We start from the raw sequence: 20,658 nt of genomic DNA on the forward strand, positions 1-20,658 counted from the left end.
CTTAGCAACTAATAGTTGACCGGAAGTGTGACCAATGACAGAAAGTCGATTAACACGTATGTTGTGCATGTATTATATACTGTATTCTTATAACAAAGTAAGGTAGAAAAATGTTAAGAAAACCGTAAGGAAGAGAAAATATATTCACAATACTATCCTTTATTTATTTTTAAATATCTGCATATAAGTGGACTCACATAGTTGTGCTGTTCAAGGGTATATGTCTAAACAAAGTTAGAAATCAGGTGAATAGCTCTTAATTAAATATGCTATATTCTCTTTCTTTGGTAGACACACCTTCATAACCATCTGGGAGGCCAAGTTTGGACTGAGAATTTTCGGGCTCAAGTACTCCTGACTGGGGGTGGGGGGCACGGAGCACGAGAGCACAAGAAGATCTGGGCCCAGGTCCTCCCCTCATTCCTTCTTACTCTCCACTCTGCTCCCTCCCCTACTGTTGGGGGCCTCAGGCACACACCTGTGCATCACAAACTCTGTCCATGTCCCCAAAAGCCCTGCTCTCTGCCTGTCCCTGGGAACAAGAGGAGTGACACTGGCAAGGAAGAGGCCTGAGCAGACCCTGCAAGTGGGCCGAGAATTCTCTGGGTGGTCCCGAGTATTAGAGTGGCACAGACTCTGGGTGGGGATGGCACTGTTGGCCTTGCAGACTCAGCCTTGGGGCAGGATTGGGGGGGAGCCTCTGCAGGAGGGCCAGCAGGGGTTCCTTCTTGCTTAGGTGTGGGGATGCTGTTGAATGGCGAGGAGTTCCCAGTGGCTGGAATGTTGCCACGGTCAACATGAGCCATGGCAGAGGAAGCAGGTTCCCACCACGGTGACAAAAATAGCAGTCCTGAAATTCTCTTTAGGAAGAGAAACGTCAGAAATGATGGGGTCTGACCTGGGAAATGGCCTGCTGCTCTTTCCACTAACCACATTTACCCGCACAGGGAGTGTGTTCCCGTCGATGGGTGGGACCTGGCCTTTTAGCCCAGTAAAACTGAGAAGCTAGAAATTACCAGTGCTGGAGCTACGCAGGGTCTCTGGGGGCTAGATGTGGGGAGAGAAACTGGCCACTCAGAGGTGAGTCAGCTTCTCTGTGGCAATACCCCAATGCTCCCGTGAAGGGAGTAAACTTTTTAAATTGGAGATTTCATTTCCTTTAGATGTCCTTCATAATGGAAGATGTTCTTCCATTAGCGGGGCCATGATGTGTCAAAGTTAGCGATGACCCGGACTTTCGGGGCTATGACATGATACAGCAAGGGGCACAGAAGGAGCCTGGAGATCCTTTCCCAGGCCAGTCTACACCTCAGATTCTAACTCCATGGTCCTAGGCATAGTCTCCCCCCATATCTGACCCTTTGGAGGAGCTGGCTGGAAGTTTCAGATTTTGATTACTTATAAGAAAAGAAAAAAAAACAATGCAACCCTCATTCCCACCACACTTATATTTCTATTCTTTCATGATTGGGTAAAGGCAAGTAGATACATAAAGTCTTCCATTTGTCTTAGGCCTCACAAGACCCTAACTGTACCCCCAACATAAAAAGACCCTTGTTAGATAGTCCTTGAAATTTGACTCAACGTGTACCCACCTCATTTATTTAAGTATTTTTAGAATTTCTTCCTCTCTTCAGCTCCTTCAGGACTTGCTCCAGGAACACTCTGGTTCTACCATGAATAAAGCTGTGTTCCTAACCACCATAGCTTTGCCCTGAGAGCATGTGCTGCACCACTGGGGTTCAGTCCCTTCTGCCTCTCTTAGCAGAATCTGGAACTCAGCTGTCTGGGATGAGCTCTGCTTCTCCACATCCCAGCTGTCTAAACTTGGGTAAGTCTTCTGACTCTCCTGTGCCTGGAGGTGCCTGCTACCCCTCCCACTGAGAAGTATAGTCCATTCCTCTACCCCTGAATCTCGGCTGAGCTAGGCTGCCTGGATGCCCCGTGTGGTCAAGGCTTTAGATGACACCACCCAGCTGCCATCTGTCTACACCTGCATGGGATGCACGCTCAACACATCCCAGTCAAACCCCAAAACCACATGAGACAATAATACTGGTACACGGCTGTTTTGAGCTGCTAAGTTTTGTGGCACTCTACAGCCAGAGATAACCACATTAAGTGTTGATGGGGATGATCATATCGATGTTTGTCTTAGCACTGACACCAAGATTAAGTGAGTTAATATTCATTAGATGCTGAGAACAGGGCCTGGTAATACAGAACCCCCCTCGGAGATATCGTGGGTTTGGTTCCAGACCACCACAATAGAGCGAATATCACAACAAAACAGGTCAAATGGATTCTTTGGTTTTTCAGTGCGTGTAAAAGTATGTTTACACTAGAGTGGAGTCTAAGTGTGCAACAGTGTTATGTCTAAAAAACCAATGTACATACTTTCCTTAAAAAATACTTCATTGCCAAAACACGCTAATCCTCAGCTGAGCTTTCAGCAAGTTATAGTGACTGATCACCAATGACCATAACAAATACAATAATGAGGAAGTTTAAAATATTGCAGGAATTACCAAAACGTGCCATAGAGATACCAGTAGATTTGCTCAATGCAGGGTTGCCACAAACCTTCAATTCAAAAAAAAAAAAAAAAGAAAGAAAGAAAGAAAAAGGAAAAGAAGGAAAGAAAGAAAGAAAATGTAGTATCTGCAAAGCACAATAAAGTGAGTCTCAATAGCACAAAGTCTGCTGCTACTAACTGCCACGAGAGGACACACTGACCAAAACAAAGGATGACCTAGGGCATTCTGAGGGTGTTAGAGTCTCAAGCTAATAAACGCTAATTTTTAGGAAAGCCCAACAGTTGTCCTTGTTCCTGTCCCCCTTCTCCCAGAGTACCCCTTAGTCAATGTGGAGTCCGTGGGCAGTGGTCAAACATGGGTCCTGAGAACTGACCGGTGTTGGTCCAGTCTCTGAGCCCCTCGACTTCTCCTTCTTGACTTCTTCTCCTTCCCCTTGACTTCTTCTTCTTCTTAAATTAAGAAGCCAGTCGTCACTGCCACCACAACACGACAATGGTGAGGGACAAATAGGAAAGTAGTTGTGAAAGAGCTTTGAAGGCCTCCTCCATTTGTGTATGTCCATCAGACACTGAAGTCTGTATTTCCTTAAATTAAACCCATTATAGTTGTTGGCTCTAACCAAGTCTCTTGCCGCTACCCTCAAACCCCGTGCCTCCTCACCCTTTGTTGTCTCCCATATGGTGGACCTGGTCTCCAAACCTTAGGTTCTACTTACTACCTTTTTCTTTCTTCTCTCCTTTATAGCTAAGCAGCTTTTTCTTCTTCTTTTTAAATTTATTTGAGAGACAGAAAGAACCCAAGCAGGGGAAGGGGCAGACTGAGAGGGAGAGGGATAAGCAGACTCCCTGCTTAGTGGGGAGCCTGACTCAGGGCCAACCCCAGGACCCCGAGACCAGGACCCGAGCCCAAGTCAGACGCTTACCTGACTGAGCCACCCAGGTGCCCCCTTCATGAAGCTTCTTGAAGCCAGAATTCGCACTCACCGTCTCCCCCTGCACTCCTGCCTCTGACGCCCAGCTTGCACTGCACCACCACATGGAAACCACTCTTGCCAAGATCCCCCAGGTGAGCCACCAGGGTAGGCTCATGCTAGGTCTCATGAGCTGACCGGATGTCTCCCTTCCCAACTCCATGTTCAGTGACATCACGCTGGTGGCTTAAAATCATCCACGGCCAGAGTCTACACGACAGATGTTGACAAGCCCTGGGAATCCGTCTTTCCCTCTCTCCAGGGCGATGGTCACATCACTGCCAGTGATCTTCTAGTTGCTGGGTGCAAAAGGGCACTTTCCAGATTTTTTTGTACTTGGCTTTATCTTCACTTGACACCATTAGTCATTCTCTCCTTTCTGACAGGTTCTCCATCTCTGGGCCCCTAGCTGCCCCTCCCCCAATTTTCCTCCTACTTCTCCGTGCCAGAAACTTGCAGGCTTTTATTTAAATTCATCTTTCCAATATTTGTGTTCTCTGTGTCTTCTTTTGCTATACAAGCTTCATCTTGCATTCCCATAGTTTTGATGAATCTGAAACCAGAAGGTTATCCTTGGCCCCTCCGTGGCCTTCACTTTCCCATATCCATCCAACATTAACTGCTGCTGATTTTATCTCCTCTAAATAGCTCTCTTTCTCTCCTCTCTTCTTTCATCTTCCTTGTCAGTACACAATCCACACCACTGTCCTCTCCAGCCTGGACCACTGTAGTAGTGTCTTACGTGCTCTATTTCTGGCCACTACTGTCCTCTGCTTCATTCTCTACATTTCAGCCAGACTTTTCACAGTGCAAAATTGATTAAAACACTTCTTGTCCCAACAATTCAGTGGCTCTCTGTTGCTCTTAGTAGAAGATCCCAATCCTGGGGACCCTTCAGGGTCTGGCTTTCAGCCTCCATCCTCATCTCAGACACCATCTCTCTTGCACACTGGCCCCCACTGGCTTTCAGTGTGCTGTGTTCCCTCTAGAAGCAGACTTTTGTATGTGCTGTTCCCTCTACCCAGAAACTCACTCCTCTTTCGATTCTTACCCCTCATTCAGATCTCATTCCAAAGGGTCCTTCCTCAAGGAACTCCCCGACTAGCAGCTCTTCTTGGTAGCACTTAGGCAGGTGTAATGGCTTTGCTTTTTGTGTTCCCCACTAGACCACAAGCTCCAGGGACAATCTTTTGCCTGCTCTTGCATTCCTAGCACCTAGCTCAGATAGGTTTTGAAGGAATGAAGCATCCTTTCCAGCTTCATGCCTGAAGTCAGTCCCCTTTTGCAAACTGTTGGCGCACATATCTAGTCTTCTATTGGGGACTCCATCCTTCCAGTTGCTCAGGCCCAAGACTTGGAATCATCTTTGATGCCTCCATTTTTCTCCCCTCCCGGGGCCTAAACCACCCACAAATCCCATCAGATCTACCTTCAAAGTATCCCAGTATGTCAGTCAGACAGTACATGCTTCCCGATGGAAGAACATGACCCAACTTAGGAAGCTGCCTTGCTGATTGCCAGTCCGTGAGAAACTGTTCAGGACAAACAATATTAATTTCTTCAAAAATACATTGCAAGGGGGGAAACAAAGAGAGTCTCTACACAGACCTGCAGTCTCTTCACTGAACTGGTGAGAGTCATCCTTAAACACATTAGATCATTTCCTGTCTGCTGAGGCCCTCCCACGGCCTCTCATGTTGCTTCTGGGACCTAGCTCTGACACCCCGCCCCCCGCACACTCAGCTGTCCTCTGCTCCTCCATCACTGGTGTCAGAAGTACAAATTCTCTGGCAAGGCCCACGAGGCCCTGGTAATGTGTCCTCTATGTGCCTCTCCTGGCTCACCACCCAAACCCCAGGTTTGCATAGCAATCTGCCCTCACCTGTGCTCCTTTGTTTTAGCCACTCCTACCGGGGCCTGCCCATCCCGAGATGCCCAGGCTCCCTCCACCCTAGTTCTGAGCCATCTCTCTCGTGATGCAACACAATCCAATCTGCTTCTGAGCTCCCAGGAGCTCAAGGGTTTGTTCTGTAATTCATGCTTGCCTCGTTCAGTCTCCTTCCCCGGATCCAGCTTCTTGAAGGCACAGGCTACTTCTTAGATGTCTAGAGTCCTGGCCACAGCACCTGAGACTCAATATTAAACATATTTTGAATGGAAAATTCTACATAAGTTAGCATTGTGACATCTTTTAAATCTCTGTATACCAAAGTTTCCTGTAACAGGAATAAAATCCTTACCCATAATTGCATAGAAGTTATAGCTTTTTTTTTTTTTTTAAAGATTTTATTTATTTATTTGACAGAGAAAGATATAGCAAGAGAGGGAACACAAGTAAGGGGAGTGTGAGAGGGAGAAGCAGGCCTTCCGCTGAGCAGGGAGCCTGATGCCTGGCTCCATCCCAGGACCTGGGACCACGACCAGAGCCCAAGGCAGATGCTTAATGGCTGAGCTACCCAGGTGCCCCAAAGTTACAGCTTTTTAAATTATTGGGGGGGGGGCGCCTGGGTGGCTCAGTGGTTTAGGCCGCTGCCTTCGGCTCAGGTCGCGATCTCAGGGTCCTGGGATCGAGTCCCATATCGGGCTCTCTGCTCAGCACAGAGCCTGCTTCCGTCTCTCTCTCTCTGCCTGCCTCTCTCTCCATCTACTTGTCATCTCTCTCTGTCAAATAAATAAATAAAATCTTTAAAAAAAAATAAATTATTGGGGGGGAAAATTGCTTTTGACTCCTCAGCAAAATGTTCTTTAAAAAAAAAAAATTTAGTTTTTGAGAGAGAGAGAGTGAGCACAAGCAGTGGATGTGGAAGAGGGAGAGGGAGAAGCAGTTTCCCTGCTGAGTGGGGAGCCCGAACAACATGAGGCTCGATCCCAGGACACTGAGATCATGACCTGAGCTGACGTCAGATGCTTAACCGATGGAGCCACCCAGGCGCACCCCACCCCAGCAAAAGATTTTAAATAAACAGAACTGAGGTCTTAGATGTCAAGAATGAAATAGTAACTTAAAAAATCTTTAAAAGTGTAATCATATTTCTGTTATCACCAATTCTTCCATTAGTTGTCTAAATTTGGAGTTTCATTTTTAACTTTGTTCAATTTGTAACTTTAAATTTTGTTAATTTAAACTTTGTTAAATTTGTCAATTTGTATACCACGCCAACTTGCCTGTCCACTGACCACCGTACTTGAAGAATCAGCATCAAGGGCTGCATACTGGGGGAGGGAGAAGGGAGATTAATAGCCCATGAGTTCTCACAGATGGAGGAAACTGCCTCTGCAAAGAGAACCCGATAGAGACAGAGGGCGTGGAACCGAATCAACCAATAGGTAATGAGAAAAGAGGAAGGTGAGCAACAGGAATAAAAAGACCCAAAGTAATTGATACAGTATGTACAAATAGGATTGCTTTGCTGTGATTTGGTTTGATGCTTTTAATCCAGTTACTTTCTCAAATGTTACAAATTCTTTCAATATTGAATCTGTTTGTTTCACTAGATCAAGGACGTTAGTTTCAACAGACAGGAGTTATCGAATTTTTGGTCTGGAATTGGTTTGGATTACCCTTCAAGTACAAAATTGCTGTTACTGGCCAGCTGTGAGGAGGGCTGGTAATGTGAATTCTCTTCCCTGTGTTGGTGATGGGTGGCAGCCCCTGGCACTCCCTTTCACATTATCTACTGGGACTAACCGCAGGCATCTGAAGATAATGAGTTAAGGTTAGGAATATAGTCTGTGATGATGGAACACATTTTTTTCTTTGTGTGAGAAAGTACTAGCTTGTAACAGCATTAAATGGTAATTTTGCTCCATATTCTTAAAAAAAAAGTGCACAGATTTAAAAAAAATTATCTTGTAGGGCAGTATCCCAACATCAAGGGGGAAAGCCAAACACCCAGTGTTGAGGCAGGAGTACAGAAAGCAGGGGTGTGCCAGGGAGAGCGGAGGCCAGTACAGCCCTGAACGCTGTCACCAGAACAGCTGCTGTCCTAGAGCTGCAGGCATTCCTCGGGCCTCTTTTCCTCACTCCTTGTTCAGTTTCCAGGAAGATTTTACTTTTAAGGCGTTGAAAAGAAAAAGAAATTTGGCTCTGGAGTCAGGAAGCCCTAGGTTGGAATCCTGGCTCCGTCTGGCTGTGGGATCTTCTCAAAGTCACTATAAAATGTGGATAGTGAGGTCGATTTCCCAGCCTTGTCGGGAAAGACCTGAATGAAATGGCCCATGGCAACAATGGTGCCTAACACCTGGTACTGAGTGGGATTTGTCCCCTGGGAATGAGTGGAGTAGAAAATATTTCCAGAGCTCTCAGACTCCCCATGACAAGGTCAGGCCTATCCAAAGCAGTGAATGATAAGGCTTCCATCTCTCTTATTCTTCCCTTTTTTTCTTTTAACATATATTCCATTTGGGTCCTAAGCATGTAAGCAGGTATCACAGAATGGGAACAAGTAAGGAAACAGAAATAAATTAAGTGAATGATATGTGAAACAATGCTGGGACTCACAAAGAGAAAACTGCTGCTTGGCTACACAAAAGAAGTAACATTAAAACATTTAAGAGACTTAACATAGGAATAAGCTATTTTAATCAAGCAAAACCAAATTTGTATTCATTATTTCTAAAAATAAAATTAGACTTTTCCAACCCTTAACATCTGCATTTAATAATATCTTCTAACCAAAATACAGATGCTAAAACAGCAAATCACAATATATCTTGTACAGCATACAGTATGTTCACTGTTTACACCTACTTTAATTCTAGTTGGTCGTTATGTACTCAATGCATACTGAAACATCACTCAGGATAAAGTTTTCACAATTAACAAAAAAAAAGTGACAAGGCTGTCTTAAAACGGCTCTGCTATAAATTGTATAGAATATACAGAATTACAAAGTCAAGTATTTTTTTATCAAAATATACACCCCTCCCTGAAACTAACACAAGCTATCAACATTTTGAACGAATAATACAATTATAGAAAATATTTGCAAAATTATTTTTTTCATGTATAAATATTCTGCCATATTTACTTTGGTCTAGAATTATCAGCATACAAGTCCACTTAGAAAATTTCCACATGTAAGGGCTGGGAGACATCACTACATGTAATAATTTTATATTTAGAGTTACCCCAAATTAAAATGACTGAAATACACAGTAATTCTCTTTGATTAATAATCTTAATTGGGATAAAACAAGTTAGTAGATCACAGAATTGCCTATTCAATATTCTAATTATCAATTCAGAAATGATTTTCATAAGCCCTTTGTGACTATCTCTTTTAACAAAACCCACATGAATAGTGCAGGTATACATATATACAATGTGTAAAATAAAGTTGAATTTGCTTGCATTTTCCCATTTCCTCTATTACATAATACTGTATGTAAGTGAAAGCAGATGAACAAAAGATAAATGCAGATGCAGTATTGGGGTTACTTAACAGCAAAATACTACTATATAAAAAGGTCAGCTCTGATCATGTCCTTCTCTGGGTGTTTAAACACTTTCTTGCCCACCCAAATCCACGTTAAGTCTTCTTCGTGGAGATATCACAATACTTGGAGAGAGGAACTGGAGTCCTTTGAACTACATCTTCATAATGGTGACCTTGAAACCTTGGATAACCTTGGGCTTCCATCTATCAAATCCCATGAACATGAATGGCCGTAGGTCGCCCTTAAGCCAGGTTCCGGATTCTGCTCACACTGGTGATCAAAGGGTAGGAATGTTTTCTCTCTCCCTTCTATCCTGGCAGCTTAAACGTAAGAACGATGAGTTCCAGCTTCCTAGAGCCTAGTCCACATGACAGAATATCCTACAGGGCAACTGGACTTTGAGGGCAATGTTAACGGTATGGGGCAGCATAAAAGAACATGAAAAAACTTAAGTGGGTTTTTAGCAAGGGAGCTGGATGTTTGCAAACATGAAGACAAGGCATCCGGCTTTGGGGATATGTTTCTGAATCATATAAATAAGTGATGGAATCTTATCACTCCGCATTCTCTCTCCCCACCCCCACCCCTAAAAAAGCAAAGCTACCCTTTGAGGCAAGGAAGGTCATTGTTTCCTCTCGCCCACTCAAGTCGTTAATGGGTGAGGTGGAGGTGTCTTCCTGATGTCCTTTTGTTTTATACTAGTGTACACTTGCGGGCTGCAAAATCTCCAAGAAAGCTAACGACTACAGGGATTAGGCTTTCTGTCGCTTTCAAGTGCCTGGGAACTCACCGCCATACTCATACTTTGCACTAAATCTCCTGGACACTCCTTCAGTGGAACAGGTTGTGTCAGGTTTTACTTAAACCCTTGAGACTGATGAGGTCTGTCTGAAAAAGACCTCCCCATCCATGGCCTTGTGATGGATGGAAGACTGCAGGGAGTTTCAGAAGAATTTGACCCTTCTTTATTTTCTGAGTGAGGCCACTGCAAAGTAATATACAGCACAGGTAATCACAGAAGAGTTCTGGGAGGGCTCTCCCCCGCAGATAAGGCATGACCTATATTTTCTGCATCTGGAGGAGACCAGTTCTAGTAATAGCTCAGCCATAACTTCAAGGGAACGGCACTCCATCTAAAAGCATACATTATATGCTCTTAAATCAGATTCAAGATGCTTATTCTACTGATTTTTCCAACAGTTCCTCATTATTTGCAGATCTATTGCTTGTCATGAGAATTCTCTACAGGGGACATGGACAGTTAAAAGTCATAGTGATTTATATACGCACTTTACAAGGTTTGTGTTGCAGAAAAGTAGTTCTACATAATGAACGTCCTACTTAGGTTACTCAATTTCACACATATTTTCAGCTATAATATTAAATATTTCATATATATTCACTAATTTAAACAATTTTTTAAAGCACAAAAGCTGGATGGGAAAAATGACTATAATAGCTCATTTATCTTCTAACATATTTATGAAGATGATGTTTTCATGATATCTGACCCTCATTTTCTCCAGTGACTAAAGAGAGCTTAGCAGCCAGTTGCTATCAGCACTTACTAGAATGTTGTAAATTAGGCTAACATTAGACTCTTCCCCACCCCCCCACTGGCAGAAATACCACAGCTAAGAACTTCATAAACTTCCATAAGATTCTTGGGATAGTGGAGGATTCGGCTATTTCATTTTTGTGCACTTTGCATGAAGTTAATGCTAAAACCCAAAGTAGATATTAGGATCCTTTTTCTGGAATTTTCACAAATGAGATTTTCTTTTTTACGTTTCACTCCTTATGACTGTTGTGTGAACAAAACTCAAAAAAAAAAAAAAAAAACCCACCAACAACAGAAGAAAACAGCTAACTAAAAACGAAACAAAAACACAACCCCAAAACAACACAGCCACCAACTTATATCTTTGAAGACTTTTCTAAGTATTGCCACTCAAAGGACATTTTCAACAATGGTTTGTACGTTATCCTTTTGGTCACTGTCTTCTGAGTCATGGACATGTGGGTTCTCCAGGGGGTCTGAGTTCTCCTGACACATGTCACTTTCCATTTTCTCCCGCTGACTTGGACTTTTGAACAAGTGTTTCTTCTGGTGCATTCCAAGGGCAGCAGCTGTTTTGCAAATTTTGGGGCACTGGAAGCAGGCATAGCCCTTCCCATCATGCTCCCAAATGTGCCTCTGCTCATGATTCCTTTTTGTGGAAAGGTACAAAAAGCTCTGGAAGCAGAACTGACAGCGGTAGCGCTTCTCACCTGTGTGGATCCTTTCGTGGATCTTGAGGGTCTCGTTGAGCGTGAATGCCTTGTTGCAGTACTGACAGATGAACTCCTTCACACCCAGGTGGATGCGTTCATGTTTCTGCAAGTTGCCCTGCACCGAGAAGCACCGCCCGCACGTCTTGCACTGGTACGGCTTCTCTCCGGTGTGACACCTCATGTGCATCTTGAGGGTGGACGGGCTCTGGAACTGCTTGGCGCAGAACTCACAGGCGTAAGGCCGAGCAGTGAGGTGCCGGTGGGGCCTCCCTTGGTTCCCGGCCCCTGAGGCTTTGTCCCCATCACAGAGCTCACACTGCAACTTGGGCATCTCCTTGGTTTCTTCCTCCTCAAAGGCCTTCTCCTGAGGAGCCTTCCCCATGGCACAGTCCAGTTCTGCCGGGTATCTGCACTTAGCACTTGGGCTCCTGTTTTCGTGTTCTTTCTTCCAGTTGACCTTCCTCATCTTCCTCAGCTGTCTGGATTTCTTCTTGGGTTTGTAGTTGTAGTAAGGACGCCAGGGCTTGTCAGTGGAATCCTGGTCACTGGCGTCGTCAAACATCTCATTCATCTCCATACACTCGGACTGGCAGAGCCCGAGGGGGCTGTCTCTGTTGGTTTCTGGGTCACTCTCTGGCGGCAACGCCTCCTCCTCCATCTGGTACTTGGGTCTTCTTCCTCTTTTGTAGAACAGCTTGGATCCAAGGATGTGCCTTTTCACAATGGCCTCGTTTCCGATCTTCACTGTGATCTGGCAAAGGGGCGCGACATTGCTGTTTGTGGAGGTTCCGGGCAGAGCGGGCTTGGCAATGTAGGTTTCAATTTTACTGGTTTCCTTCGTATTTGCAGTTTTGCTCACCGACCCTCCAGGATCGGCCCCATACTTGGACTCCTCTGCTACTTCTGCCTTGTTACCAGGCATGGTTTTCTTTTTCTCCTTGATGCTCTTCGGTCGGCTGACCGTTCTGCTCACTTTGTCGGGCTCAGGTTTGCCGTCATCTTTCAGGGACTGGCTGACAGGCGGCTCAGAGGGGACGCGGGGGTTGCTGCTGGGCATGGCGGCCACAGAGTTGCTGTGCATTATCACTGATGAGAACTGGCTACTGTGCACGATGACCGAGGGTGCTGAGCCACCGTAGCTGATCACAGAGGCTGCGTTCTCGCTGCTGTTACTCAAAGATGGGACAGGTACGTCCCCGGCCGGGGTGTCAGAGCTGCCAGCATTCTCAGCAGAAGAGACGGACACCTCGGCAGAATAAAAGTTACTATCGAGGTCAACTTTCAGCGATTCCTCTCCCCATTTGGTCCCCTCTGTGTTCTGTACATTGGCAGAGGTGGGCACCTCCTGATGTACAGAAGTTTCCAAGGGGATGACTGGACTGTTGGTCAGGGTGTTGATGCGGTCCTGGAAATTCAGCGTCGGTAACTCAGAGCCATGTGGATTCTGAATAACATAGGGGCCAGAGGCAGACTCATTCATCTGACTGTTTTCTCGGGCACTTTCATAGGAGGAATTTCGGTAGCTTTTGTAAGGAGCCCTCTTGCATTTCATGGGCAGTAGCCTATAAAGTTTATATGGATAGACACTAGGCTTCAGGCCTCCATTGGCTGTTTTTTTACTGATGGAAAGTCTATGATCTATGGCATGGAAAGACTTCTGATGATTCTTGAGAATATAGTAGGTCATGAAAGTTTCGAGGCAGAAAATGCACTGATAGCGCCTTTCTCCTGTGTGCCAAATTTCATGTCTTGTCCTGTACTCGGCCAACGCAAACACTTTGTTGCAGTAATGGCAGGGATAGGTTCTTCTCCACGAGTGAACATTTGCATGCCTTCGGAGGCTGGACAACGTCACATAACTCCGTTTGCACACAACACAGCTGTAGAGCATCTGCCCATTCACAAATTTAACCATGTGGTCTGTCTCTGGCAAGGTGCTGCCGGTACTGGAAAATTCGCCGATCCTGTTTTCAGACAACAGAGGTTCTGGTCCGGTGAATGAACTTCCATTCTGTCCAATGGTGGGGTAGTTTTCCAGAAAGCGCTGGTTTCCTCCAGGAATCGGCATGTGGCTGGAGCGCATACAAATCTGCTCGTGCCGGTCGAGCCTGTTCAGAGTGCTGAACTGCTTGTTGCAGTCCTTGCACACCAGCGGCTCCTGGGTTGGCTTGTGAAGCTGCATGTGGGCACTGAGCAGGGCACTACTGTCAAAGGATTTGGAACAACAGCTACAGTTGTACACAAGAGGGGGGACCTCTGCTGCGGGCGGCCCAGGAAGCTCCGAGGATTTATTTTCATCTTCCTTGGAAAAACGGGCATCTCCTTCGTTGCTGGGAGATTTTGAACAAGGCAGGATGGCAGCCGGCTGTGGACTTCTCTCCTGACGAACCTCTAAGCTGGTTACCGGAGGGGGTGGCATGTTGTCTGCAGCTGGGTCACAGTCCTGGGGTACGGAGACGGTCTTTGGCTTTCGGCACGTTTTCGGTTTTGCTGCAAGAGCTTCACAATTCTCTTTACCTGTCTTACCAGGGGAACTGCTGTCGTGTTCACGGACAGGTTGATTTCTGTAGGCCTCGGCCACGGAAGAAACGGCATACGAGTGCTCTGCGAGGGTGCGGACAGGCTCTGCCTCATGACACACGTCGGTCCTCTCCAGGCAGAGGCCTGTGGTTCTCATGGAGTCAGAGACCTTTTTGAAACTTGCCCGCAAGTCCAGTGGAGAAAACATGTTATTACTATTTTCTGTCTCGATGATGGAAAATGCATTGGTGATCCTCGGCCCGTTGGTGATGGCGGGCTCTTCATGCCTCTTGTCATTTTTTTCTTCTTTAACCACTCCCTTTTCAGTAATGCAGAATACATAGGGACCAGGGGAATTTGAGAAGTTGCGATCAGTAAGATCTTCCAGGAAGGATATTCCCAGCTTTTTTCCTGCAGCTGCAAGATCGGTGACTGTTTCCTGTCTCTTGACGACAACCGTGGAGCTATAGATATAATTAAGGATTTCAGTAAACACTTCAGCTTTGAGATCATCCAGTTCCAGGACATGGCTGGAAATACAGATCGTATGGCTCCAAAAGATATTTTTGAAGTACAGGCTTGAAGCAGCTAGGACATTGCTGTGGGCTTTAAATTTGGTGTCTTCCACAATAATAGTGACATCACATAAAATGCCCCGAATGCGCTGCTCATTTAAGATGGAGAGCACTGTGTCACTGTGCAAATCGTCCTTGAGGTCCCTGGAAAGGGACATGACTGTCATCTGAAACAAGAGGGGAGAGATAATCAGACATCCTTCCACCACAAGTAGTTTCTTTCTTTCCTTTTTTTTTTTTTAAGTTAGCTCTATGCCCAACATGGGGCTTGAACTCATGACCCTGAGATCAAGAGTTGCACACTCTACCAAATGAGCCAGCTAGGCACCCCAACAAGTAGTTTCTTTATTTCTAGATAATTTTCAATGCTTTTGAAACACTTTAAATAAAGGTTTTTATCTTATTCTGGTGTTACTTGCAAGACTTGGAGTCAACATTAGAAGCTAAATCTCGATCTCGCCCCAGCCTGTTTCTCATACCATTGTTAATAGTTGTTATAGTTGGAAATCCTCCCAGAACTCTTTCTCCAAAGCTGTAGCTATATATACATGTCCAAATTCGGGAGGGGGAGGGTTTCTCCCCCAAATGTTTAGGGTCTCGCTATCACTCAAGGCTGCTGCATTAAATTCTTAGAGCTGAGCAATGCCATGGTCCTGCCACAACCTCCCATCTTCACAGATAATCCTTATGATATGACCCAAACATGATTTATGAAGCAGGAAGAGGATGTATTTTTTTAAGAAGCCCTCCCTCAGTAAGCAGTACCTGATATAAAGGTCCTGCCTGCTCAGAGAAGAACTGGAGAAGCCATTCCCAATCTGTGGCTCTGAAAGGTATCTGGACGGAAAGCCTCCGTCTGCATGACCAAGTCTGACCACCAGGGGTACCCTGCCTCTCTGTGCTACTGGCCCTTCTCTAATTCTTTCTCCGATTTCCCTTTCAGGATCCCCAAAGGAGATTAGGGTTTTCAGAAACAACTCTGTGAGGTATTGAAGGCACACTAAAAAAGAAAAGAAATAACACACAAAACCAGGAGAGTATGTCTCTGAGTCTAGTGCTATCTCACTGTGATTTTGATGTGCAGACATCTCTACGAGATCTTGATTTCAATTCTTCTGAATATATACCCAGAAGTGAGACTGCTAGCTCATACAGTAGTTTGTTTTAATTTCTTAAGGAATCTCCATACTGTTTTCCATAGTAACTGTACCAATTCACATTCCACCAACAGTGCACAAGGGCTCCCTTTTCTGCAACCCTTCATAAACACTTGTTATCTCTTATCTTTTTGATTTTAGCCATTCTAATAGGTGTGAGGTGGTTATCTCATTGTTGTTTTGACTTGCATTTCCCTGATGATGAGTGATGTTGAGCATCTTTTCCTATGTCTGCCAGCTACCTTGTATGTCTTCTTTGGAAAAATGTCTATTCAGGTCCTCTGCCCATTTGTTAATTGGATTATTTGTGGGTTTTGGGTGTTGAGTTGTATAAATTATTTAAATATTTTGGATATTAACCCTTTATCGGATATATATAACTCTCCCATTTGGTAGGTTACCGTTTTGTTTTGTTGATAGTTTCCTTTGCTGAGTGAAAGCCTTTTATTTTTGTGAGTCCCAATAGTTGATTTGCCCAAGACATATCTAGAAAAATGTTTCTATGGCTGATGTCAGAGAAAAAATTGCCTGTGCTCTCTTCTAGGATTTTTATGGTTTCAGGTCTCACATTTAGGTCTTTAATCCATCTTAAGTTTATTTCTGTGTGTGGTATAAAAAAGTGGTCCCACTTCATTGTTTTGCATGTAGCTGTCCAGTTGTCCCACCATCAGTAATTTACCCAAAGAAAATGAAAACACTAATTTGGGAAGATATATGCACCCCTATGTTTATGGCAGTACTATTTACAACACCCAAGATACGGAAGCAGCCCACATGTCCACTGACAGACGAATAGATAAAACAGATGTGATACACACACACATAGACACCCCCACAGGAATATTACTCAGCCATAAAAAAGAATGTTGCCATTGCAACAACATCGATGGATTGAAAGGGTATGATGCTAAGTGAAATAAGGCAGAGAAAACAAATGCCATATGATTTTACTCACATGTGGAATTTAAGAAATAAAGCAAGTGAACAAAGGGGGAAAAAAGAGACAAAAACCAGATGCTTAAGTACTGAGAACAAACTGATGGTTACCAGAAGGGAGGTGGCTGGGAGGAGGGGTGAACTACATAAAGGGAATCAAGCATATATTTATTGTGGGGAAGACTGAGCAATGTATTAAACTCTTCAATCATTATATGCTTGAAACTAATATAACACTGTATATTAATTATATTTCAATAAAAAATACTGAGTCTAGTCACATGTTCTTCAATTAGCACAATTTAAAGGCACTGTGGCTCTTGTTCTGGTTCAAGGGTCTTATCTCTGTTCTTCCCAGAGCCTAATTCTTATTCTTCTTTCTATATATTTTATACCATAAGCCCGGGATGCTCAGAGCCTACCAACTAATATTTTAATGAGAGATAGAATATTAAGATTATATATATATATAGTTATGTATATATTTATAAACATATATTTATATATAATATCAATCTTCTATAAGAAATACATGGTACATAGGGACTAAGACACAAAAATTAAAACTTAACCTTAATGCATGCACTATGTTCAATGTATTTTGTCCTCTTCCACTGTCTCTCAATTAAAAAATGTTAATGACAACTCACTAAACTAATTTCACTATACACTAACAGATCACTCCCTCAGCTAAAACCAAAAATCTCCCTCTGGTCTAAAGGCCATACTGAGCAGCTATTCAGCGAGCCTTTCTCTCTTGCCAAGTGATGTCGGGAAAGTGGCAGAGCTTGAAGATACCTCTTTGGCTCCCAGTGGCAAGGTCTTCCAAGCACGGGAGCCCTACCTTTAACCTGTGGCATTCATTCAGTTGTGGAGACCAGATGGCCACAGAATGAATTTCTTTTTACCCTTTTCTGAAGCTATTATAATTGTGCCTATTATGTTATTTAGTGTCCTTTATACTTTAGGATCCATTTGATTAACTCTTTGATCTCATCTAGCCACAGGAAAAACTACATTATTACTAACAAATTCTTCTGTTCCCAAGACAAAGAAGCTTCGAACTCTCAACATCACTGGTTGTAGCCATTGTTACCCTGGGTTTCTAGTGTGACTATTGTCTCATTTTCTTTATGAAACATTACCTCTTCTGCTCTTATTTACCCTGCCTATAGTTTTTCTATGAATCTTTCCTAGAAGTGTGAAGGAGTTATGTCTAGGAATAAAAAGGAATTGAATGAATTGGAATCTACAGCTTCCTCTACACCCTGAATAGACAGCGGGACTCTGTCCTTCACTGGTTATAGATCAATAACATTGATCAATGACATTGATCTATAACCAGTGGCTTTGGCTGGTGCCTCTTTTGCCCCCTTGGGGTCTCTGCTCTGGGCCCCTGTAGAATCTACTTTTTCTCCTAACTCATTTATTCTCATCTGTTTGGGTTTTCTGAAGCCTGTACATTATTTTCATTCTTTATCCAGCTGACTGGGTAGTTCCAGATCTGGCAAAAGACATACTATGGTTTTAAATGGTGGTTTCCATCTTGGCTTAGTTCCATGCTGACATCTATTTTGTCCTTCCACCTCAAAACTACTGCTTCTTCCAAAACACTCCAGTTCACAGCACTCTGAAACTCCCACGAGGCCCCACCTCCACTTGGGGAACAGTATTTCACATCAGGCTAATACTTTGAGGTGCTCAAAGATAAGCCCCACCCACTTCTCTAGGATGGCGTGATTCTTCGCTTAGATTGTTCTGTTAGGAGGGTTAGTGAAAGGCTAACTGTTAACATTAGAATATCTTAATCACACTCACAGAATAACACATAGAAAAGGAAGTATCATTTTATATGTCATTAGAACATCCTCCTAACTTTGGAATATCCAAGTATGACACTGTTCAAAAGGGGGACTATCTACCATTGTGTGGCAGGAATCCTTTTAAAAGCGTAGTGACTTTGTAGCACTTTGATGTGCCTTTTTGGCACATACATAAAAACTTCATCCTTGTGTCAATTCTACCCAGCACATATGTTAATGCCTAACACGGTCAGACACAGGGCTCAGAGCTGGAGAAACTGAAGCATGTGAGACAAGTCTGTCCTCAAGGAGCTCAGAGTCGAGGAGAAGAATGAGAACTGTCAACTAATAATTGGACTCTATAATGGTAGGCCTTATACTAAAGGTATGTATCAAGTATTAAACGATGAAGTGCCAACTTATTATTTATAGGGGCCCTGGAAAGCTTGACATCAATCAATAAGTAAAACAGGGTTGTGGGGGAGGCATTCTAAGCAGAAGGAACACCGTGGGCAAAGCAAATGCAAAATGATAAAAGGGTGGACTGCACTCAGGGACTGGGAAGTGGGTCTGTGTGATGGCAGGAGAGGGTGTGCACACTGCTCTGTCCCCGATGTCCTCAGCAATGCCAGGCATTAGTACCTTAATGCTGAATGACAGGGGCCAGGGAAGGAAGTGTCAGACCAGATCCCAAAAGCTCTAAAGTAATCCTAACAGTAAATTTTATATTGCAGGTTAAGAGGAAACCACTGAAAGTCATAACCAGATTTGAGCTGAAACAAACACACACCCGACTGCTCAGACTGCAGTGTGCGGGAAGGATCAGAGGGAGAGGCCAGCTGGCCATCCATGGTCCAGCTGAGAAGCTGCCCATCTGCCCGGATGGAGCATGGGGTGGTGGCATGTACATGGCCCCACCCAAGCTATGTGGGATGGGGGGCTGGTATCTAAACTCAAAATAGGCTTTCATTTCCTCTACCAATATCTATGGAACAACTGTTAAGTATAAAGCATCAGGCTAAATGTTACAGGTAGACAAGAGTTCATTCTTCCTTTGAACATTTGAACAGATGCTTCCTGAATACGTACTCTGTGCTTTGAGACAGTAGTTCCCAACCCTGGCTATGCATCGAAATGACCTGGGAAGCTTTAGAATAGTACAAGTTTATAGATTTTCCTCTCCCCTCCTCCCAAAGAAATTCTGGTTTAGAACAGCCAGGCCCAGACTCTGGAATCCATATGCATTTTTATATTTATATATATTTAGTAAATAAAGAATACATTCATGTGATACCAAATTCAAAAGACACAACAAGTTTCCTATCTTGTCTCAGAAGCTCTTCAAAGTAGGTTTTTGCTTTGTTTTGTTTTGTTTTGTTTTGTTTTTAAGCAGGCTCTACACCCAGCATGGAGCCCAACACAGGGCTTGAACTCACCAATCTGAGATCAAGACCTGAGCTGAGATCAGGAGTCAGACACTTAAACAACTGAGCTGCCCAGGTGCCTCAAGTAGTTTTTATCAACCAGCTAGAACCAGGCCCAGGCAGTGACAATAAAACCCCATTGCCATAAAAGAAATAAAAATTCTGCCTTCAAAGTTTTGTGGTATAGCAAGGGAAGTAAGATGTGATTATGAAACGCCACATAACACAGTTACACAATAAGTGTGTGGGATCCTGCAGACAGGTAGGAAGGTGAAGAGAACACAGTGGGAGTTCTGGGGAGGAGCTTGGGAATGGGGGTGACGGAAGGCATAGGGAGGAGCACAGCAAAGCTCTTTAGGAGGAAGCACCATTTACTAGATCTTGAGGGCAGAATTTAGCTCTGCAGATAGAAACAAAAGGGGGAAAGAGAATTTCACTCAGAAGGAGGCACAGAGTTCATGCCCTCAAGAACTTTATAATCCAAGAGTCAGTGTAAGAGTTTAAAACAGAGTCCTGGGGTGCCTGGGTGGCTCAGTGGGTTAAGTCTCTGCCTTTGGCTCAGGTCATGATCTCATGGTCCTGGGATTGAGCCTTGCATTGGGCTCCCTGCTCAGCGGGAGGGTGCTTCCCTCTCTCTACCTGTCTCTCTGCCTACTGATCTCTCTCTCTGTCAAATAAATAAAATCTTTAAAAAAAAAATAAATAAAGAGTCCCGTTCTGCAAATGCAGACTGGAGAAGCTGCGGAAGTTGCTGAAGATGTACATTGACTTCTTTCAAACTCTAGGACCCAGTTCTCCAGGCTACCAGAGCCTGCCACGTGAACTGCCTCCCCGACCATAGTCACCTGTTCATCTCAGAAGCTGCTACAGCTAGAAGCCACATCCTATGCATCCAAAGGGCAATTGAGAAATGAGTCTGAAATCTGCAGACCAGAGAACTGCAGGCAAATCTGGTTCCCACAGGTTTTGTCTGGCCAACAACCTTTCTTTGGAACTGTGTTTCTGAAAAACTGGTCTAATGTTG

The 20,658-nt window shown here is 44.1% G+C and overlaps 1 protein-coding gene across 10 annotated transcripts in view; it reads right to left on the bottom strand.

The window, feature by feature from the left end:
* Positions 1-8,072: 8,072 nt before the first annotated feature.
* ZBTB38 (zinc finger and BTB domain containing 38) overlaps positions 8,073-20,658 on the bottom strand; it is a 123,104-nt gene continuing 110,518 nt past the window's right edge. For all 10 annotated transcript variants that reach the window (XM_059391846.1, XM_059391851.1, XM_059391848.1 and 7 more), the window contains one exon: positions 8,073-14,482. In XM_059391846.1, coding sequence (XP_059247829.1) covers positions 10,898-14,482 — 3,585 coding nt within the window. In that variant the 3' untranslated portion in view covers positions 8,073-10,897. The remainder of the gene's footprint in view (positions 14,483-20,658) is intronic.

Source organism: Mustela nigripes, chromosome 2 (assembly GCF_022355385.1).
Source record: "Mustela nigripes isolate SB6536 chromosome 2, MUSNIG.SB6536, whole genome shotgun sequence".
Lineage (NCBI taxonomy): Eukaryota > Metazoa > Chordata > Mammalia > Carnivora > Mustelidae > Mustela > Mustela nigripes.